The sequence below is a fragment of the Numenius arquata genome, chromosome 4 (assembly GCF_964106895.1).
Source record: "Numenius arquata chromosome 4, bNumArq3.hap1.1, whole genome shotgun sequence".
NCBI classification, from domain to species: domain Eukaryota; kingdom Metazoa; phylum Chordata; class Aves; order Charadriiformes; family Scolopacidae; genus Numenius; species Numenius arquata.
In genome coordinates, this window is record NC_133579.1 from 3,176,320 (window position 1) to 3,200,165 (window position 23,846).

General features: G+C 41.7%; 1 protein-coding gene across 1 annotated transcript in view; it reads right to left on the minus strand.

Annotated features, from left to right (window-relative positions):
- Window positions 1–22,674, minus strand: part of TERF1 (telomeric repeat binding factor 1) — a 25,151-nt gene extending 2,477 nt beyond the window's left edge. Inside the window, exons 1-9 of the mRNA XM_074146477.1 lie at window positions 22,455–22,674; window positions 18,649–18,744; window positions 16,313–16,443; window positions 15,591–15,677; window positions 14,088–14,237; window positions 11,548–11,654; window positions 10,401–10,466; window positions 9,791–9,834; window positions 8,652–8,716 (exon numbers count right to left, since the gene is read on the minus strand). Coding sequence (XP_074002578.1) covers window positions 8,652–8,716; window positions 9,791–9,834; window positions 10,401–10,466; window positions 11,548–11,654; window positions 14,088–14,237; window positions 15,591–15,677; window positions 16,313–16,443; window positions 18,649–18,744; window positions 22,455–22,623 — 915 coding nt within the window. The 5' untranslated portion in view covers window positions 22,624–22,674. The remainder of the gene's footprint in view (window positions 1–8,651; window positions 8,717–9,790; window positions 9,835–10,400; window positions 10,467–11,547; window positions 11,655–14,087; window positions 14,238–15,590; window positions 15,678–16,312; window positions 16,444–18,648; window positions 18,745–22,454) is intronic.
- Window positions 22,675–23,846: the final 1,172 nt, after the last annotated feature.

Here is a 23,846-nt window from a genome sequence, read left to right on the forward strand (position 1 = left end):
GAGAAAGCATTTTGTGACACCTTAATCTAAGGACGTAGAATCAAGACACCATTTACCAACATCAAAGGAATTTCAGTGTGCTTAGAAAAAACAGATCCCAATATTTAAAATGCTGATAGAAGCAAAACGTAGATATTGCATTTGAAAGTGAAATCAGCCATATCCTCAGGTAACAGCTATGCATTTAGTTTTTGCTGTTTGTTGAGTCCACTGAAGTCTCGCTGTCCTACAAGCTTTTCAATCTTTATGGGATGACATTTGTCATAAAAGGAGAGAAAATTACTTGTAGTTACACATCTGTAAGCAATCCCTTTGAAGTTCTCAAGTGTACTTGTTCTTCCTTAATTGCTTCTTGATGCAAATATCTCAATTCAAACAATTTTAGGACTGCGCACAGTGAAAGAAAATGGAATTTTTACAAAAATCAAATACTTGATTTGTAAAATCTTACCCTTACGGAAAAGTGCGAGGGAGAACTGAGTATTAATTTTTTTTAATTGTAGGTTTATAGAAACATGCATATATATAAGAAAAGTTTACAGATCCTATATATCCTACCACACCTATTTTAATCACTGCATTTTTAATATAGGTGTATTACATACAGTCATTTTTTCACTCTGGAATAGCAATTAGCAACTTTAATAGGAAATTATTTTAAAAGAATTTATTCTGATAGAGTCTGGTCCTTGGCAAATGTCTTAAAAATCTAATCAAATACACAATTAATCATATTGATGTATGATCAGCACACCTCCTTAGGCAAACTGAATCGCGGATCATCTAGGCAAATACAGGACAGGATCCCCAGTTGAAACAACTCTGTAAGAAAACTGTTTCTAAAAAAGTAGGTATCGATTTCTGTTTTAAACTGCAGTTTGATAGTGCATTCTTTCTAAATTTATTCCCCCAAATCAGAAATAACTTACAGAAAAAACAAACTTAAAAATGTTAATGAGATTGAGATGTATAAAGGATTGTATTGTGTAACTGTTCCATTTAATTAATTTGTGTTCACTTCAGTTTCTGGCGCTGGAGAATGTCCTGCTGCTCCCGATGGTCTCACGGACCATAGTAAGTTACAAAAGGAGAGAAATGGTCAATTTTCAACCAAAATCCAGCCAAGCAGCTCTGTTAATTCTGCATTTAACCATTGCCTGTGCTTTACATAATTTGGAGTTGCTCTGAAATAGCGAAGAAGTCAGCACTTTTGTTCGTAAGAGCACTATGGAATTTACACAGGCGAGTGATTAAAAGCACGGCAGTTACTTACTCGTGTCCAGCACGTGAATGCAAAATAGTTGATGTCTCACAGGCCTTTGCAGGCCTCAGTAGCCAAGAAGCATTTGCAGCTAATGGTCTTACCAGTCAGAAGGATTTAACTGACAAAAGGGCGACTATTTGTAAAAGGATGCACTGTTTAGAGCCTCCTCGTCTGAGGAATTTCATTTGCTGTTGTTACAGAATCATAGAATGGTTAGAGTTGGAAGGGACCTTAAAGATCACTGAGTTCCAACCCCCTGCCCTGGCCAGGGAAACCTCCCACCAGACCAGGTTGCTCAAATGCTCAGCATTATGTACCATATGGTGCTTACCTCACACAGTTTTGGTGAAAAACGGCTTGTAAGAGTTATAGGAACTCTGGAGCTGCCCCAGCTGGGCAGAGGTCACATCAGCAGGGGCTGTCGCTGCCGGTCCCTGTCCTCTCCTGGAGCCACAGCAATAAACTGCTTCTGCTCTAACCTGATCCGAACTGCAGTTCGGGTTATTTCTGGTCCTGGGAACGGGATTCACACATCCTGCTTTGCTCAGGAGACCCACGGGCTGCTTGGAAAGGTACAGGACCTTTTGAAATCCCTGCTGGTGCTTCGGTTGAGGGTCAGCTGTAGGCTCCTGTGGTGTGCAGAAGCTGTTGAATCCCAGCTTTTAATAAAAGTCAGTCCAGCACCCCACTGCCGGCTAAAAGAGAGAAAGAGAATTGTAACTCTGGCCAAGGTAAGTCTGGCAAAGGTACTTCTGCTATCTGGTAAAATTTAGGAGAGGTTGCTCAAGACAGTCTGGGTTGGCTTGAGCTGTTAACATGGTACGAACATGGAATGAACAGGTCCTGGGTTCAAGACAGGGCTGAAGGCACCTGCAGCCACCCCTGTGGGGACTGGCATTAACTCAGCTGCAAGAGTGAGGAGGGGAGGTTTGGTCCTGGATTACCAGTTCTGGCCTCCCCTTCCCTGTCTCCAGCTCCAGTACGAGCTTCCTCAGGACATGACGTTACCAGTCCTGACCAGCAGACCAGGAAAAGCCCTTATCTGTCTTGTAATTTCTCCTTTGAGTGTGTAGTTGTCATTGGGCTGGAGGGTCAGCACAGCAGCAGTGACTGCGAGTTGACACCCAAGGGGCACAGGCTCCTCCACCTTTCCTTTGTCTCCTTGAATGAGTGAAACAGAAGGGATGCCATCCAGAGGGACCCGGACAGGCTTGAGAGGCAGGCCTGTGGGAACCTCTGCTCCGGTGAGACCCCACCTGGAGCACTGAGTCCAGCTCTGGAGTCCTCAACACAGGAAGGACATGGACCTGTTGGAACAGGTCCAGTGAAGGGCCACAAAGATGCTCAGAGGGCTGGAGCACCTCCCCTATGAGGACAGGCTGAGAGAGTTGGGGGGATTCAGCCTGGAGAAGGCTCCAAGGAGACCTTAGAGCCCCTAAAGGGGCTACAGGAGAGATGGGGAGGGACTCTTGATCAGGGACTCTTGCCCCCAGGGCAGGGGGGTTGGAACTGGATGATCCCTAAAGTCCCCTCCAACCCAAACCATTCCATGATCTTGCAAGTGTACACTGGAGTACAAGCAGAACATAAGAGTGCCCATGGGATGAGCACGTGAGTGCTTGTGTTTGGTGCTCCCAGTTGCACCAGTCAGCCAGTAAAGGACCTGTGAAGTGGGATGTGGGCAGCAGTACGGGGTGGGCAGAGGGGCTTTGTACTGGGGCATCTGCAAACTGTCAACATCAAAAGGCACATGTGTGCTTTCACCAGTGAACTTGCACCCCTACCAGACAGAGGGGCAGTTTATTGCTGAGGCTCCAGGAGAGGACAGGGAGCAGCAGTGACAGCCCCTGCTCCTATGACCTCTGCCCAGCTGGGGCAGCTCCAGAGTTCCTGTAATTTTACATGCCTTTTTTCACCAAAACTGTCAGATAAGCAGCATATGGTACATAACAACAGCAAACGGAATTCATCAGACAAGGAGGATCTAGACAGTACATCTTTTTACAAATTGAAAAGGTCAGCCATGGCCTGCTTCTCTCAGGTTCCCTCCTGCTTTAGAGCTAATATCGTTTATCCATTCGGTAGTTGGAAGTGATCTGGTACAGGAGGAAGTCATGTGTATCACAGAATATTTTTGGTTGGATGGGACCTTTGAGATCATCGAGTCCATCCAACAAAAAAAAAAAAAAACACAAACCAAAACACCACCAAAAAAAACCTCCCAAAAATTCCAGATCACCAAACACCAAAACCAAACCAAACCCCCACAACCACACCCCACCCCACCCACAAACAGACACAAACCAACAGTCTCGGGCACTAGAGCATGCCCTGAAGTGCCATGTCTACACGTTCCTTAAATACCTCCAGGGATGGCGACTCCACCACCTCCCTGGGCAGGCTGTTCCAGTGCCTGACCACTCTCTCAGGAAAGTAATTCTTCCTGATATCTAACCTAAACCTCCCCTGCCCCAACTTCAGACCATTTCCCCTGGTCCTGTCATTATTCCCTTGGGAGAAGAGGCCAACACCCACCTCTCTACACCCTCCTTTCAGGTAGTTGTAGAGGGCAATGAGGTCTCCCCTCAGCCTCCTCTTCTCCAAACTAAACATGCCCAGTTCCCTCAGCCTCTCCTCATATGACTTGTTCTCCAGACCCCTCACCAGCTTGGTGGCTCTCCTCTGGACACGCTCCAGCAGCTCAATGTCTTTCCTGTGGTGAGGGGCCCAGAACTGAACACAGCACTCGAGGTGAGGCCTCACCAGGGCCCAGTACAGAGGCACCATCACTGCCCTACTCCTGCTGGCCACGCTGTTCCTGATACAGGCCAGGATGCCATTGGCCTTCTTGGCCACCTGGGCACACTGCTGGCTCATGTTAAGCCGGCTGTCCACTAACACCCCCAGGTCCTTTTCTGCCGGGCAGCTTTCCAGCCACTCAGCCCCAAGCCTGTAGCGTTGCCTGGGGTTGTTGTGACTGAAATGTAGGACCCGGCACTTGGCCTTATTAAACCTCATCCAATTGGCCTTGGCCCATTGATCCAACCTGTCCAGGTCCCTCTGTAGAGCCTGCCGACCCTCAAGCAGATCAACACTCCCACCTAGCTTGGTGTCATCTGCAAACTTACTGAGGGTGCACTCAATCCCCTTATCCAGATCATCAATAAAGATATTAAACAAGACTGGCCCCAAAACTGAACCCTGAGGGACACCACTGGTGACCGGCCGCCAACTGGATTTCACCCCATTAATCACAACTCTCTGGGCACGGCCATCGAGCCAGTTTTTTATCCAGTGAAGAGTACACTTGTCTATGCCATGATTCGCCAGCTTCTCCAGGAGAACGCTGTGGGGGACGGTGTCAAAGGCCTTACCTAAGTCCAGGTAGACAACATCCACAGCCTTCCCCGCATTGAGAAGGCAGGTCACACGGTCACAGAAAGAGATCAGGTTGGTTAAGCAGGACCTCCCTTTCATAAACCCATGCTGGCTGGCCCTGATCCCTCATCTGCCCTGCACTTGCCATGAGAGCTCACTCAAGATGATCCGTATACTTTGGTAAACTTGTTTTCATCCTCCAAACTACAAATGCAAAGCCTTTAGCTTCAGCCATGTGCACCTCCTATTGCTCTTCCAACATTCTATAAACATTTTTTTGCCAATCCGGTTGTTTCAATTAACTGGAGGGTTTATTAGCAGAGGTCCCCTTTGGAAGCCCCCATAAGGCTCTACAAGTTTTGTTACAAATTTATCATTGTAGTCGCATTAGCAAAGGATTGGTCCCCCATCACGTAAAGATTATATACATTTAATTTCCGGAACACTCACAATTCAACCAGATCCTCGTGGCTACAAAACTGTTCAGAGATGTTAGAAGTGGCCACCTCCTCCAGCAGCCCCAGCCCAGGACCCTCCTGCTATGCCTTAACCTTTACAATTGAAACTTTCAAAATTGTGAAGACTTGGCTAGAAAGGAAAATGCAGTTGCAGAGGAACAGCCTCAACTTACAGAAATTTAAACTTGATAAAGCCAACTAGTATAACTAATTCTTTACTTCCTCCTCTCCTAATGACCTGGAACACTTCTGGGGATGCTTAAAAGATTCTGCCCTTAAAAGTGACAACAATTCAGGCACCTGGTGACAATTTTGAGTGTCATCCTGCACAGTTCTCCCCTCCCCTTGAATTTAAGCTCCTAAAAGTGGCAGCAGCACTCAGAGGTGAAAGGCAGGGGTTGTTTCTGGGAAGATGGGGGTGAAACTTTGATAACACTCAGCCGGATCAAAATTGTATTCTGGATATTCTGCAACAAGCAAAAATTTGGCATCTACACAAGTGAGAGCTGAGGTACACGAAGATCAAACTTCACATGTGGAAATTGGACTTATTCCAGCTTAATGCAACTATCAGTGTCTCTTCAAGAAACTCTGATCACTGATAAACTTCACTAAGCAGGGAAAGAACTAACAGTGGTAGTAGCTCACTTGTGCTTCTAAACAGTTAGAAACCTAAAACTTCTCTAACGTAGCCTACCCTTATCAAAAATACTTCCTTTTTCCAATACTTCCTGTTCCACGGATCTTTTGCAACGTTAGCAGTAAATGGTGGAATTTTTTTTTTTTTACTGTTGTTAAGAGGCCAGCAATTCCAGTGGAACCATCTAGTTCATCTCATTTCAGAGCATACCAGAAAACTTTTCTAAATAAAAATCTTTATTCAGGTAACGCAGTTATGCTTGACCTACAGCACCAGATAATTCAAATTCTTCCAGCAAGAAAGACAACCACAACCCGTGTTGCTTGTTGTAATGATTACTTACATTTGTTGTTAGAAGGGTTGGGTTTTGCTTTTAAATGGCTTATATTGAGCTACTGGCTAGCTCAGAACGCTGGCAGAGCAAGCTTAAGTTTGCCAGACAGACCGTGTAGACATACCCTCACGTATCCAAGCATCTTGTTATTCCTTAGAGCCAGTTCTGCTCTCATAACCTTTTATCCTTTGATTGTGCATTTTGGGACTTTGCTCTGATTTTTTTTACCCTCCAAGTTTAAATAGATGGACTTTCTCCCCCCCCCAAGTCTGACTAAATTCTGAAAACTCAGATTTTCAGACGCGTTCTTTAATTTAAGTGAAACATCAGTCAGATTTGAGACAACTCACAAGGCTTGCCAGACGCGTAGAGGACAAAGTCGAGTACAAACAGTTCCCTAAATTCTGTGACACTCGCATGCCCTAATTTAGGCAGGAGAAAATAAAGCACGCTTCCTTTCAATAGCACTGCAGATTGTTGTACACAGCTCACTGAAAACACGGCAGTGAAAGGCTGAAAATGGGCACTGAACCATTGCAGTGAAATGCCATTTACTAAACAAGCGCAAACAATGCCAACATTGAAAGGGGGACTACATGGAAAAGGAAGTCAGAGCTGTTGACTTCTAGAACATTCACTGCATTCTTTCATGCATGCAGACAATTTTACAACCCAGATTATTAAGATGAGGAAGCAGATTTATTGTTTAAAAGGCCGATATCATTGCTTTTTTTTTTTTTTATACAATATTTATGAGAGGTCTCACTGGCAGGGAGTATAGCATAAACATCACCCAGACAGCAAATGCCTACTTTTCTAAGCATTTAAAGAAACATAGTCCTGAATCTTAATTCTTTCAAGTTTTTATAAAACTTTCAATGAGTTCTTCACTACTGTCAAGTGTAGTTTTCTATAAATTTAGTCTTTACATATCAGTTGCCATTGAACTATATAATAACAGAATTAAGCACATGACATCTATATTTTTTTTCCTAGCAAGATGTGTGCACAAGCCCTAGACCAGGACGCAGCGCTTGTAGCTGACCCCATAACAGATTATCTCAACATAAAAATAGTTGAACATAAAGCTGTCAGTAGCTCTGTGTCAGTTGTGGTCCAATTAGTTTAAATCTTGATGTTGAAAACAAGAATGATGGAAGTGTCCGTGCTTACCAGCAACTGGCTGACAAGATACTTATCCAAGTATAAGTTGGAATAAAGTAATTTATTACACTTTTGAAAGCAACAAAAAAATCCATTAAGTACTGGTATTTTTTTTTTTTTAGGGTACCAGTTGTATTTGCAGGTTTTAAGGAGGCTCTCAGTGATTTAACTAATCCTGAGATTTGTGAGAAAGTGAAAAACTGTTTATAAGTAGCAAGGAGCTTAACCTCCAAGGACAGATGAGGTCTCACTAGGACCTCAACCAATCTGAGGACAGTATGTGACTGAAGATTTAACCAGTACCTCAACTTCCATAAAAATGCTTAAAGAACTAGTAATAAGTACAAATCTCCTCAAGGACAGTCTGAAAAAGAGACATAAGCAAGTTTGTCCTTCCTTGTTATATGAAAAATGAAATGTCAAAATGAATACCAGAAAAGAAGAAACAGCTCACGGCCAAAATAGATGTATGTTGATAACCTGGTGACTCCATATTGCTTCCTAAGATATACTCAAGAGGAATTCAACAATGGCAATATGTTTATTTACTACTGATTTCATTCAGACGTGTTTATTGGTTTCTCATGATAGCCAATTTTCTTGTTACATGCAAAAATCAGTTTTTAACAGTTCACTCCAACATCAAATCAACTTCAAATTGCCTTCTATTAAGGCATACACTTCTGTCCTTCTCACCAATAGGGAATTCTAGCATCAGTGAACATAGTAGAATTATTTTGAAGTAATTCAATGAAGTAAGCTTACCCATTAAGAAAATGCAAATGACTATTTGAAATGTATCATAAAAAGCCCCTAAACAAGTAGAATAGTTTCCCAAGTAAATACGTGTTTTCAAGCTGCTCGCTGGTGGGATGGCACGAGGAGCAGCCTTGTCTCGGTGTGAGCACTGCTCAGCAATAACTAAAACATCCCTCTATTGTCTACACTGTTTTCAGCACAAATCCAAAACATAGCCCGTTACTAGCTACTATGAAGAAAGATTAACTCTATCCCATCCCAAACCACCAAAATCTTTAACTTTTTAAGTAGGAAAACAAAAAAGTCTTTGAAGTTTGCTCAAAATCTCTTATGGGCAAGTGATATTCTGAATTCTTCAATCTAAACAGTGGAAAGAATTTTCCCCCCCCCCACGTTTTAAAAAGACTAAGCTTTAATAACAGTGTATTTCAACAAATTAAAGGCTCATAAGCATTAGACTGCACAAAAAGGGTCCCTTTCTTTTTAAAAGACAGGAATTAGAACTTAAAACAGTTTCAAGAGCTGTAGCACAGCTTGAATAATACGGAGAATCTTAAAGCCAGGCATTTTGGAGACAGAGTCAAAAGAAGTTAGGGAAAAAAATTCTATGCAGTGGAGACTCATCTCCATTTAGAACAGAGGATGGGTACAAACCTGTCTTCTTCGGCCACAAGTGGAAGCATCTGCATGTTTTTCCACATTTTGTAATCTGTTCAGACCTAGAAGACAGTTAATATACATCCAAAGCAATGAGGAGTCAACATTACGGCAGCAGTTTTGCATTCTACCATTTACATGAGACAAAAGTGTAACTATTTTGATAGGCTTTGACAGACTGGGAAAATTTCAGTGTCTGCTTATATATGTGTATACTTTTATATATGTATACATGTGACTCTCACCTTAGTCCAAGGACTCAAAAAATAAGTTTGTTCAAAAAAGTCACTATATTTTCTACAGAATAGAGCTCACAGAAGAAGTATATTTTAAACAATTAGGTTAAAAATCGGTACATAATAATGAAACATTGTTATTTCATTTCGGTAAAAACATTTTTACTACATATAGTGTTCTTATTTTACATAGAGAGAATGGAAACTAACCAGCAGAGTTATGACAATTTGTATACGAGTTCCATCATTTCCACAGAACATGTATCAGGTTGTAACTACTGCAAGTGTCCAAGGCATCTTAAGATTTTGTCCTTCCAAGTACAATATGGACCCATGCAGAAACTGTAACGTCATCTCCCTGTGGAGAGGGTGCTCATGGTTTTCAGAATCCACATATAAGTATTATATAATCCGTGTTATAAGTTTTTAAGAAGTAATACCAGGAAGATGCACGAACATCCTAACTTGGTGCGTTTTACACTACAATTTGTTTTCCCAATGAGCCAGCCTCTTTAGTTCCTTTTCCTCAAAGTTCTCTAGATCTGAAGTCAGAAAGAGACAAGTTTCAGGACTCCTCTGGCAGCTTTCTTTTGGACAGAGTACTGTAAATCCCAGTAAAGCAAACAAAAACCCAAGCGAACCAGAAAATAGGGAATGATTTTGCAAAATGAGCTGCCAGAGAACCTTAAGCCATTTCACAGCTTCCTAAGTGTGACAACCACCAAATCAGCATTTGTGCAGAAACCACACACAACAATTGGGAGGGGTTTCCCCCCAGCAAATATTTTTCATATTAATGCAATCACATTGGATAGCAGTTATCAACCCATTTATTGCGGGGGGAGGGAGAAAGTGTTTGACACAACTGTTTCGAAAGTGTAAAAACTAGCTAATACTCACTGCTAAGAACTCTGCCCGCTCTGTGTTTCCGTCCTGAATGAGGCCTGCAAGGAACACAGAACTGAAGTCAAACTACACAGAAATTCACGAAGAGCCACCAAGCTGGTGAGGGGTCTGGAGAACAAGTCATATGAGGAGAGGCTGAGGGAACTGGGCATGTTTAGTTTGGAGGAGGCTGAGGGGAGACCTCATTGCCCTCTACAGCTACCTGAAAGGAGGGTGTAGAGAGGTGGGTGTTGGCCTCTTCTCCCAAGGGAATAATGACAGGACCAGGGGAAATGGTCTGAAATTGCGGCAGGGGAGGTTTAGATTAGATATCAGGAAGAATGACTTTACTGAGAGAGTGGTCAGGCACTGGCACAGCCTGCCCAGGGAGGTGGTGGAGTCGCCATCCCTGGAGGTATTTAAGGAACGTGTAGACGTGGCACTTCAGGGCATGCTCTAGTGCCCGAGACTGTTGGTTTGTGTCTGTTTGTGGGTGGGTGTGTGTTTTTTTTTTTTTTTCCTTTTTTTTGTGGTTGGACTCTATCTCAAAGGTCCCTCCCAACCCTGATGATTCTGTGATTCTGTGAAGTATTACGACCAAGAAAGACAACAACAAAATTTTTACCTCACTGTGGGGTTTTTTACATCTCCAGGTGACTGATCTGTAACACTCTGTTGCTCTTTCATTAATCTTTAAAAAAAAAAAAGCCAAAAAAATAATTTACTAGGCAGTAACTTGACATATATATGATTCAAGAAAATTTAAATTAAAGAAAATCCCAAGATTTCTCTACAGAAAGCGGCACACAAACACTAAATGCTCCAATCCATTAACCCTCTTAACCTTTCCTCCCTGTACCTGGAAGAGAAATACATAAGACATTGCACATTCAAGTTGAAGACACGCAGCATTTTGCACGTTTATTTCTTTATACCTTCTTCACAATCTAGGAAATGTTTCTATAGTTTTTTTTTTTTTTTGATTGAGTCTTTCATCATACTTATCAGATCTCATTGCATCAGGAGCTGTCCTTCAAAAAAAAAAAAAAGTCTTATGACTTGTCTTCCTGCTCACTCTGTCTGCACCAGTAATTTCCTTAACTAAACGATGCCAAGTATTCCAAGTATAAAACTGTAGAAATACAAGCTCTATCCCAACTAAAGACTACAGTTTATTCTCCCTGAAAAACAAGCGGTGATAAACCTAGAATATTAGTATCTTTCAAAATAAAGTCAAAGGAGGGGGGAAGGAATTTGGCTTCAAGTTCCCCCAGCATTTCTTAGAAAAGTGTGTAATTGAGGGTTCCCACTGCCGGAATCATGAAGCAACGTAACTATTTCCCATCACATGAGCATCACTAAGTAAGAAAATCTTGTGTTTAGCTGTAAGGATAAAGTAATAGACTAATTCCCTTTCCTTATCTTCTTTTTTCTCCAGACAACCTATAGCCTGAAATTAGGAAGGCAGGACTAAAAGAAGCTCAATCAAGCATAAAGGGGAAAAAAAGAAAAAAGAAGTATTTCTATGTTTTGGTTGTTATACAAGACAGCTGTTTAAACTGGAAAACTTGCATCGTCAACAAGTACTTAAACTTAATGCCAAGCTATTTGATGCAAATGCCAAAATTAAAACTATAGAGTGTGCTTGTAGTTAACTTTCTATTGGACAGTAGTTTGGAATTTTATGTCCTTCCTCCTGCCTACTCCTAGTTCTACAAGTTTCAAGTTACTGTCCAAGCACGTCCCTTAGCAGTATAATGCTTAATACAAACCTTTGTTTTGTTTTCAAATTCCACTTGTGGTTTTCATTGACATTCACAGTTATGTTTTGCAATGCTGTTGCTCCCAGTCCTTTAGACTCTGCTTGTTTTGTGGCTGCCTGTGAGAAATTGAATCAATATTTTAAAATTAAAACCAGCACTGAGATAGTAGTTGACACTAAGATTAATGTGTACTCTCTATTAGGATTAAGAGTGCTTATTTCACAGACACTTCAGAGGAATTACTATTAAAATAAGTAGTTTCAAAACACCTGTAGTGTGTTCAGTTGAAATCCATCAAGATCTTTATCAGTTAATAACACAGAGAAATTTTAGCTGTAGCTACAAGTGATATTTATATGGGCACACAGAAGTACAATGAATACTTGCATAATAAGTGAACATACAGATGCGTGAAACATTGCATAAATTAACTAAGACTGCAAATGTACTCAAAGTACTCCAAAGCCTGTTTTTTATAACTAGATTTGAAACTGAAAACTGACACAAGTTCATCTAGTTCTGTAGCACATGGCAGGATCAGGCGTACCTATAACACTTTCAGAACACACACATTTCAGACTTTACAGCGGCTGATGGTAGCAAAACACATGTGAAGGGAGGACGTGTTTCCATACAGATAAAAGAGTAGAAAGGATTTAGTTTTAAAAGAAGTTTAAGTCCACTGTATTTTATTTTAGAAGTTATCAGGCTGAGTGGAGAATGGATTGAGAGCAGCCCTGAGGATGAGAAGCTCAACATGAGCCAGCAACGTGCGCTGGCAGCCCAGAAAGCCAACCTCATCCTGGGCTGCATCCCCAGCAGCGTGGCCAGCAGGGCGAGGGGGGGGATTCTGCCCCTCTGCTGCGCTCTGGGGAGACCCCACCTGGAGCACTGTGTCCAGCTCTGGAGTCCTCAGCACAGGAAGGACATGGACATGTTGGAACGGGTCCAGAGGAGGGCCACAAAGATGATCAAAGGGCTGGAGCCCCTCTGCCGTGAGGACAGCTGAGAGAGTTGGGGTTGTTCAGCCTGGAGAAGAGAAGGCTCCGGGGAGACCTTAGAGCCCCTTCCAGTCCCTAAAGGGGCTCCAGGAGAGATGGGGAGGGACTCTTGATCAGGGAGTGGAGCGACAGGACCAGGGGTAACAGTTTAAACTGAAAGAGGGGAGATTTAGAGGAGATCTGAGGAATAAATTCTTTCCTGTGAAGGTCGTGAGGCACTGGAACAGGTTGCCCAGAGAGGTGGTAGATGCCCCATCTCTGTAGACATTCAAGGTCAGGTTGGACACGTCCCTGAGCAACCTGATCTGGTTGAAGATGCCCATGGTCATTGCAGGGGGACTGGAACTCGGTCATCTTTAAAGATGCCTTCTAACCCAAAGTACTGTATGTTTATACTTCTACATATGGCAACAGAAGAAACAGAAGAGAGATTTCACAGTTAAAGCTGGACTGTTGTTAGGCAGACTACGCTACTGGGAAACAGCCATGTGTACTGCACAGCAGAAGCAGGAACTCTTCACAAAGTTGTCTTCTCCATGTCCCAGGGTAACTCAGTGCAAAGTAAAGATTTCAGAAGGAAGATTTGCACCATTGGTGCAGACAGCAGGACAGATGTGCAGGCAGTTGGGGGTGCCTGCAGAGGGCCTAGGGATGCTAACACGGAGTTCAGGGCCTTCTCCAAAACCTCCAAACCTCCATCTCCTCTTAGGTTCAAAGAGATAGCCTTGAAAAACTGCTAGTCGAGTGAAACCATTAAAAGCTATTCTTTATATTATACTTTGAGTGCATTTAAGTTCTCTAGTCTCTCTTTCTGGTAAGAAAATGAAAACCCCAGGGGCGCTTCAGGTTTGTTTATTTATAATTTGCTTCTTATTACCTTTAGATGTTTGTGCTTCTGTAATTGACTAGTTCAATATTCTTTTATAGGAAGTAACATAGGAGAAATTCTTTACAATCCTCCTGAAGATGAACTGCAGAAGGAATGTCGCTCTTGCCAATTTTAAATCACTTTTGAGCAAGATTGTTTGTAAGGAGCTTTTTTTTTTTATTATTATTTACAGGAAAACAGCAATAAGAGTCTTCTGTCTCCTAACTCCCCTGACATTCTTAAAGCTTTTAGCCAAATTAACAGGTCTTGATTTTTTAGTTTTAGTATGCGAAGTCATAAAGACTTAACCCAAATAGACATTAAATATATAGTTACATTATCTTGTAAGGAGTCTCAGATCAGAACTGCTTCTCTTAAACATACACTAATCACAGATCTCATTTTAATTATGCCTTTCTCCTAACTATTTTTCTAATCAAAACAGCTGTGGAAAAGACATTAACAAAAGATATTTTAGAGGACTCTTACTCCTACTTTCTCCTAAACATATATTCATCCTTTTTTTTTTATAGCTAGTAAGATAATCCAAAGGAAGATAAAGCTTCCTTTTCATCTAATACAACAACTGAATATTGTCAAAACAATTCCCTTGAAAGTATAAATCTATTTAATCTTACTGGTACCTCTTGAAATAAGTTTTAAAAATAGTTTTGACATACCTGTATTAAGAAGTTGGTTTCATTTTCTGTCATGAAAAGTTCAATGTAAGACTTGATTTTACTTATCAAAAGCTTGTAACTGAAGCTTTGAAGAAGGGGAACGTATGGATCCTTGCTTTTGATTACAGTTGCCAGCTTCATCCGTAAAGGCTAAGAAAAGGACAACTTTATACAACACAAAAATATATCCTGCAGTAAAATTGGCATCTATGCTAAACAGGACATACACAAAGCTAAACACAATGATTATATAGTTTTCTAAATATGCCTATACAGCTTCATGCTACAGTTTGAAAGGGTTCTAAAGTTAGCCTGGCATAATACCCGGAGTTTACTTCCTATGCTCAGTAAATGGTCACATGTACCTTTCCAGAGATCCTCATTTTTATTCCCTTTATGAATAACATTGAAAACAAGGTTGTCAGCGGAGGAAAAACACCCAGAAAAGGCCACTCATTACTGGGTTCTCTCTTCTCATTTGCTGCCGCAAAAGGACTGCCATTCAAAGGGGTTTACAGTGTCCAGGAAAAGAACAGTTCATGAAGAACACATCAATACAGACAAAACATGAAGTTGGGATGATCAGTCAGCCACTCTGAATCTTACAGAGCCCAATACAGCCAAGAATTAACTTCTGTGACCAGGCTGCGTTCTTATTTAGGAATTTGAATACTATTCCTTCAAAAGACTCAGATGTTTGGAAAGCATAGGCTGCAGTAAGAGCGTATCTGAAGAGTAAGTTATACACATGCTGCTATTTACAAAGAACATGTGTCCTAATATACCAGAGGAAGATAGAGGCAGCATGTTTGCATTTTTGTTTTCTTTTTCCTTGCAGTCTGCCTTTTGCTCTTTTCTCCATCCCAGTGAATTAAGGTGTGTGCACTTTCTATTATTTTAAAGAGAGATGCACTTAAACTTGAATCTTTCTGAATGATGCAGTCAACGTCAAACCAGGAGGTGGCCAGATCCACATATGTTATCTTTTCCAGATAAAGGCATAATAATATCCACTCTGTACTACGGATGTTAATGAGCTTTCCTGCCCTGTGATGCTTCTGTATGTAGAACACTAATCAGAGATGACAAATAGAGCGCACTGCAACACTTCAGAAAAAGTCAGCAGACTGATTATTAGGGAGTTAGTATGCCTCTACCAGCTTGTTTATACTATTTTTACTCTGAGAAAACAACAATATCAAATTCCCAGATTTTGTAGTGACACCTCACTCCTCACACGAAGTGGGAAAGTCCAGACCGATGCTGCCCACAGTAAAGAACAACCGCTGCCAGAAGAATTTCACTCCCCAAATTACTCATTATTTCTATCAATCCCATAGCCACAAATTTCCTTTTTATCTGCAAGTGCCACAGGTGTGTAAGTGACTGCAGAGACAGTAACTAGGACAAAGCCACACAGGTAGCATTTGCTAGCTTTGGAAACCCATTCCCTTCTTCTCCTCTGAAAAGGGAGAGCTTAGTGCAAGTTAAACAAGTTACTACCTTATCTGTTTCCGAGTCTGTAAACAGCCTTTCAAGAACTTCAGCAGCCTCCTTGAAATACCCGTTTTCCATATAGACTGCTATAATCTACAACAAATATAATAACAAGATATGCTGAAATACATTTCACCTGAGATTCAGAAAAAAAACCAAGAGAAGTCACTTTCACAGCTTTGTAAGACTTCCTAGTTCTGAAGCAATATTAAACCTCACGTATAAAGGCCTAAAACCTCTCCATCAGGCATTTAAAAGGCCCCCAATTCACACAAAATATCCCATACTTACTTACCAAGTAATGCTTTCACCTTTCCCTGAAAGACTTTCACAGTTCCAGTAGCTGTCAATGAGTTTTTGTTTCCCTTTGAAATCAAAAGTTTTCTAATACAAATAATTATATTTTTAACCCCCCCAAAAAAGAGCTATTCATAATATATTTTAAAGCTCAATATACTAGTGCTTTTAAATTGATCTCTTGATATCTCTTTTTTTTTTTTTTTTCCCCAGATTGGCAGCTTTTGAAACAATTTTGGATTAGGACAAACAGGAACCAATTTAGACAAGAAAAGGTCCCCTGTACAGATCTATTTACTCTGTAATTGAAAAATACAACAAACTTAGAAAATTTAGTTCAGGTGCTAACAGCCCCAGCTTTTTGTAAAAGGAGCCGTTTTAGCAGGATGAATAGGTAGCACCCTGAAGAATTTTGAGTAAGTCACACAGACCTGAATTTGAATCAAACGATGAATATCTTCGTGAAGCTTTTCCAGTTTCATTTCTTCCCTTTCAAGTAAAGTCCAGAAAGACAGAGCAGATTCCAAAGGTGAAATTCTTTGATCATTTTCAAAATGGCTTTCTTGAAGGGGGGAGGGGGGAGAGAGAGAAAAAAGGTATTTAAAAACCTTAATGAATAAAGCAAAATATATTACATTATTTATGCACAATAAAGTAATATGTAGTATACATAATTTCGGTTCCTTTTTCCTGAAATAATTTTTAGTCTCTCTCTTCATTTGTGTTTAAGAGACCTGAAGTAACTGCCCTCTTTTCAGAGAGACTGGTTCTTCCTACCCTTGCTAATAATGTTACTGGTCCATTTTTAAGGGAGATTAAGTGAACAATAATTAGCAGACACATAAAATGCCACTTGCAATAGCGCTAATTTTAGAATCATTGGGCTGGCATTAACAATATTCTTGCATTAAGTTTGGCATCAGATATAAAAACATTTGGCATCGGTACTGTTAATTTTGTAATATAACCACTACCCTAAGTGGTTTTTTCCCCCCGAGTTTCTCTCTATGTTTCCATGTCTTAACTTTTTGTTATATTTGAAGGGAGTTAAACTGAGAGGGAAATTCAAACAGCTTAAAACAGGGGTGTCATTGAAAAAGCAGAAGCAGCCTCCCATATCATTGTACAATGGTGCTATCACCAGGGTTTGCACAAGCTCCCAGCAGGCAGGATCAGTGACCAGTCGTGGCAGAAATCTATCCCAGCCAAATAACTGCCCCCTCAACGCTCTAGAAAAAGTTTCCCAGCCTGGTTGTTGCACATCTGCACAAGGGAGTGTGCCAACAGAACAGATGCAGTAGGAGCTGGCGGGTGCACGAGACTGCTTTTTTTCCCCCCCATGGCATTGCCAGCTTTGCTCAAGATGTTCACTGAGCCATCACCTCAGTTATTCCTTCATTTTATATGATATCACAGCAGAATCTCTCTCAAAGTCTTCTTATTCCATACAGTAAGTATTTTTCAGACAGAAGGTAAACAATTAAGCAACACTGAAAAAATAAAAAATATTTGATATCCACTACAGTAAGACAAACACAAAAAAATTAAATAGTATTATATGTATATATACACATTAAAAAAAGTAAGACTTCTGTGTTTCTCTAATTACTATTTCAATCAAGCAATATGACCCTTCACATTGGTTCTTATATTAAAATGACTTAAAGTGTTTAACTCAAAGAGCAGCTAGAACAGCTTGCTCTGCTTTAAGGCTCAGTACAGATTAAATATTTTAATAATTGGAAAAGAATTAGGAAAGCTATCATGCAATGTATTAGCTTTCCATGCATACTGTGCAACTACATCTGATGTAACACCTACAGAGGACACGCAATCTTCCTCACCACACAGGTCATTCTCTACACTTATAGATAAACACACATTGAAGTCATCTTCCCAAGTATTATATACAATACTATCTTTTAAAGCATTATGAGAAAAGTTTCATAATTTTTATATGATGGACTATTTTAAATACTAGAATTTGATTCTCAAGTTGAACTAAATCAAGAAGTGTTATTACCTGACAAGCAACATAAGAAATTTCATTTTGTAAAGACAAGGCAGTGCTAGGCTAGAATATGCTTTTTTCTTTCACGTTTATGCTGGCAAGACCACTTCTTGAAGAACTTAAATTCCAATGAGTTTTATCAAACAGTGAAAGCCTGCAGCAAGAAAGTCAAGTCTTCCAGAAACTTGAGCATGGAAGCAAAATCAGCTTGGCTAAACCAGTGAGTTGTGAATACAGCCAAACAGGAGACCTTGCAGCAAATAAGAGTCCCAAGGACCTGCTGCCAGCTGGAAGTCTTACAGCTTTGCATAAGAAACAAGGGCAGTCATCCTTTTCATCCATATTTTTATTCCTACTGTCAATTCTACTTTAACCTCTAGAGTTACATGTGCATAAAGCAACATAATTCTGTGCTTTAAACTCACAAATATTGCTCACTAAGAGCTAGTCAATCTTTTCCAGTATATTTCTTTTGCTGATGCTGCTCTGGCAAGAAAATACATATAATTTAAGAAGCATTTAGTCATTCAAACTCAAAGGAGCTAAATCAGTCAGCACAGAATAACACTAGTCCTGCATACAGCTCACTCACTTGTGGAATATAGAGAATCCAAAATGTACAGTTCAGTAATTTTCTTTTTTTAAAATATCTATATGTACAGTAAAGGCTACATGAAAGCCTAACACACCTCTGTGCAAGTCCACGCAAATCTATTTAAACAAGTGGGAAAAAAAAAAAAGAATCAGAGCATTTACCAAGGTTTTTTCCTTTTTCAATTCTTATCAACAGCTGACAGAGATACACCGTTTTCTTCTGATGTGTAGGTATTTTGGAGAGGCCATTAATAAGAGCTGGAAAAGAAGAGAGAAGTCAGTCTTGCTCCAGCACTGCCCCGGTGTGGCTAGAAATATACAAGACACTGTGTTACCAGGCTTTAATAATCTACTAAATTTCTAATTCATTAGGAAATCTATGAAGCACATTTAGTTAGTATTCCTCCACGTTAAAAGAACTTGAATCATCTTTAAGAATTTGACCAGAAAAACCTATCCCTCTTCCAGTTTGTAACAGTAACCTAGAAGTGGTAAGATGCATCGTAGGCTTATATTCATCAAATTAGAAGACCATGGTATCTTAGACAAATAAATTAAGTTTTGCTTTGCTCAGTAGCTTACTACGAAAGACAACTGTCTGCTCCAAAGAACATTTCTGTGGAATGCCCACAAAACAAGAGCCACATGCAGACTGTTAACACATGGTGCTATAGCAACGGACAGACCAAAAGCAGTACAACGAGAGCTTAGTCAGAAGTGTAAATCTAAAAGGGAAATCCTCCTCACAAGGCTGGAAGGTCACAAGGATCATTATATATTTTTAGAATGGGGGCCACCATAAGATTATTTCCATCATGCTGGTTACTGTGAACTTCATATATTAATGTGCTGGATGTAGTAATTCATCTTCACAGCATAATACAGAAACAGTCAAAATGAAAAGTGAAGAATGTGTCAAGTGATTTGTCTAAGCCGCAGACTGAACACCCTAGTTTAGGAAGCGTTCGTGTACACATTTTGGTAGCAGCCTAGCAAAAGCCAGGATTCTGGAGCATGGGACCCCCAAGTTTTGCAACAACACAACTAGAGCACATAACACATTGATGTACTTGGAAGTACTCAGCCTACTTGCTTATTAGTGTATGATTGTCTCCTATGAACAACGGATAAACATGAAATTACAAAGCAATTAACAGTCCCGAATGATTACCTAAGCTAACATCAAGCAGGATATTGTCATTTGGACTTGGAAGAACACATTTACAACTGCTTCAGTGAGGACAGGTGATACAAGAGCTTTTAATTCCTATAGTCAAAATAGGAAGTAGAAAAAGAACATTGCTTAGAAGAGCAGTAAAGTGGCACTCATTATAATTGCAAATTCTTGTGCCTTCCATAACAGACAATGGAGTTCCATTTCAGAAAGAGTTAGGATGAGTTCAGCGATAGAGATAAGTACCATCGTCATGCCCTGAAGATGGAGCCAGAGCTTGGAAGTTTTGGGATTAGGCAGAAAGAGCCGAACAATTCAAAAAGGGGTCATCTTGGCAGCTTGAGATCTTTCAGCTTTCTCTGTTCTTTTAAGGTGCACCTACATCAGTGCTTTAATTCAGAGCAGGGGTTTATTTTTGAAGGAAACTTCCTGTGCTTGATTTGTATAATGGACTAGTCTTGAGGACACAAACTGAATTCCTTGAGAGCTAGTCCAAAGAAAAAGAAACCTTTAAATCTTTACTGCATGGATACCAGGTCCTTAGCAGCAATTACTCACAAATAGTGCCAACAAACAGAGAGAAACATAGCCTCAGTAATCTTTTCTAGACTGTTCTCCCTCCCCACCCCCCAAGGCAGTTTCTCAATTAATTTGATTGTTAATAGTGCCCTCAATCATAAACTGCTTTCCTCCCTATGGCCATTCAAATGTACCTCATCTTAGCCTTTCATTAGAAATTCTAGAAACCCAGTTCCTTGCCACATAGATACCTACACAAGCTAGTTCGAGTATGTAGACCATAATAATCCTGTTAAGGCACGATAAAGTAGGCAAGGCATGTAACCTTGCCATGTTGTCTTTAAATCCTTAATCCCAGGTATCCTAGCTGTTTCTACTAGGCAGTGTACAGAGTTATACAGAAATATTATTCATCTCCTAACAAAACAGCTCGTCTTGTTCCTTTAGCCTTCCTACATTTCTGCACTTGCCTCAGTTTGAGCTGACCTCCATGTTGACAGCCAATCATTATTTCAGTAAGGTCTCACTTTGACATATGCAACAGTAATAGTACTATACTTCTATGAAAAAAAAATACACCCACTTTTCTAATGCAGTCTTATGACTGTGCTCAGCTTTTCCCATTGACTCTTCCACTTCTGACTTTGTAACCTTATAACACCAATATGCTCAACTCTTTCCTCTGTTGCCAAGCAGAGCAGGAACAATTTCCAAATTTGCTATTAGTTCCCAGTTCCACGTGACCTTGCATTCTGTACAATTTAATTAATTGTTTTTACTAATACAGCCCTCAAAAGCCTTCGTGTTCTTCCCAGGAGGTATTCCAGTCTGCTTCTGTGTTGACAGTGTCTCTGCTTCCCACCTACCTCTTCATGAAGTTTCACTATAATTCTCCCCCTGAGGCATAGTCCCAAGGCCAAACACAAAGAAGCATCATTAATAATTTAATCTAGCAGCCCCCCATTCAAAGTACTTTATTTTTAGATTTCTTCCCTCTTCCAATTTCTCATATCAATCTTAGTAATAATTTTGCATGCCACTGGATTCTGTTCTTTGCAAAAGTTTAAATAAGGCATACTACAGCTTTTTCTTGAGTCAAGAACACACACACAAAAAGAAATCCCCCAAACCTCTAACCTTGTATCTTCAAGATTATTTCTAGCAAAAAAGCCATCATAAACCCATCAAATTTATCTGAGACCTACACATTTTCTTCTATCTGTTAACTACCCTCACTCTTAAGTATTTCTCATTTTAAATACACGTTTTTCCATTCAAATTCCAGTCACCAGACTTGTTCCACCTTTGTCTGGTAGACTACAGTTCCTTGAAATACTTCTAGTCTTCTACCATATCCTTGACTATAAACTCAAGGAACTCTGTGTATTTAAATAATTCTAGTCTGTTTTTTAACATGCTTGCATCTCTTCACTAAATCCTCTTCCAGCTTTTCAGTACCCTTGAACTCTCTGCAGCCCAGGCCTCTGCTTCAGTAACTGTTGATACAGGCAACCACGTTACACATTCAAGCTTCACAGAATCAAGAAGACAGGTTAACACCAACGCTTATATACACTTCGTCACCTAAAAGTCCTCACCCCTGTTGTGGTTCGGGCCAGGATTGTCATCAAAATGAATGGCAGATGCTTTCTTTTACTTCTCTCCCCTTCAGAGCAGGGAGATGCTCTCAACTTCCACAATCTGGGTCGTTTGCATGGTATTTCATCAGGGTCTTTGCCCTTTGAGAGAGAAATGAACCAGTGACCTAAGGATCTACGGCCCCCCAACCCCTCAGTAATCACTGTTTGCTTGGAACAGTTCAGTTTGCTTCCCTCCCTGGTCTCGTTCACCAAAACATGAAAACTCCCCAAAACTGGGATTATCCTACTCCAGCAAAGCTGCCATTGCACGCTAAACTCAAACACCCGTGGATTAAACAAGCAAGCAAAAACCCCAGCTTTATTTCCTCTACGAGCAAATGTTGCTGATACCATTATATCGCCTCAACAGGCCACCCCGCGTTCTAGGAATCTTCTGAAATCCTCAAAAGAGCTGAAAACCGTCTTAACGCTACCGTCCACTGCCAGTAGAAGGCTACATACATTCATAAAATGCGCTTACGCGGAACAAGAAGTGCAAAAGCACAGTGTGCTAAAGGAAGCTGCCCCTCACGCTTTGCAGGGACAGGCTGCCTTCAGAGCTGCTTGAAAGTCGCAAATGCCCCCTCAGAAGCCGCCCGGCCCCCTCAGAAGCCGCCCGGCCGCCGCCCCCTCACCTTGCGCCACGTCCCTCCACCGCCGGAACTCCGCCGAGCCCCCCTCCCTGAAGTGCCGGCACAGGCAGCAGCAGGCGAACTCCAGCATCCAGTCCGCGGCCACGGCTTCCACCTCAGCCAGCGGGGGCGAACAGACGCCACCGCCGCCTTCTCCTGCCGCCCCGGCCATCTTCAACTCGCGCGCCTAACGGCTGCGGGCCGCGCCCCGCCAACGGCCCGCCTCGCGCCCCACACAGCCCCGCCCCTTACCCCGGCGGCAGCCATTCAGCGCGGCCACCGCCTCCTGCCGGCCCCGGCAAACGTCACTTCCGGCGGTGGGCGGGGCCGCGCCCCTCAGCCCTCTGAGAAGCCGGGCAGCGGCGCGGCCGTTTGCAGCCGCTCGGTGCGTGTGGGCCCCGGGGCAGCGGGTCCCACGGCGGAGCGCGTCCGACACTGCCTCGTTGGCCTGTGGGAGCCCCTCTGCAGGGCACCCCCTTCACCGCGGAGCTGAATAACCGACGTGACGCGGCCCATGCCGTGCCAGGGCCTCGCAGTGCCTTGCTGTCCCCTGGCAGGATGGTTCTGGACCGTCCCCCGGCTGGCCTCTGGTGATTTGAGAACTTTCCCCTGCTGTTGGTGCGTCCTGAGGACCTTTGGTTTAGCCATGAATGCAGATGTCTTTTGGTGTCAGAGGCTGAAAGGTTGAAGGAATGTCCTGCTGGGAGCAGGTGACCGTAAGAGCTGCCATGTCCCCCAGTTCCTGGGAGGCTAAAAGGCAAAATGTAGGTGTTTGTGCATGCGTGAGGTGAAGGGCTTCCCGTAAGAAGCCTGTTTTCATGTGGATTCCGGAGAGAGAAGGCTGCTGGAGGAAGGAGGGAGAAGATGTCAGTGATGCAGAGCCTGGAAACTGGAAAGTGGAAGCCTTAACTTGGCAATGATTCCCAGGATGAAATGTGAAGAGGGACTGAATTAGTTGGGGTGTGGAGTGCATCTCTCTGTGAAGGCAATCTTTTGTGCATTTTTAAAAGAGAAAGAAGGTAATCCACAATGAGAACAATTTAAGGCAAATGCTGCAGACCAGAACAATTTTCCTGTCTGAGACTTGACAGAGAAATAGTCTTTTGGTAGATACAATGAATCATCGAATTGTCTTAAGTTGGAAGGGACCTTTAAGATAAGTCCAACTGTTAACGCAGCACTGCCAAGTCCACCACTAAACCATGACCCTCAGCACTACATTTACACATCTTCTAAGTACCTCCAGGAATGATGACTCAACCACTTCCCTAGGCAGCCTGTTCCGCTGCTCGACAGCCCTTTCTGTGAATAATTTTTTCCTGCTATCCAATCTAAATGTCCCCTGGCACAACTTGAGGCAATTTCCTTTTGTCCTATCATCTGTTCCTCCGGAGA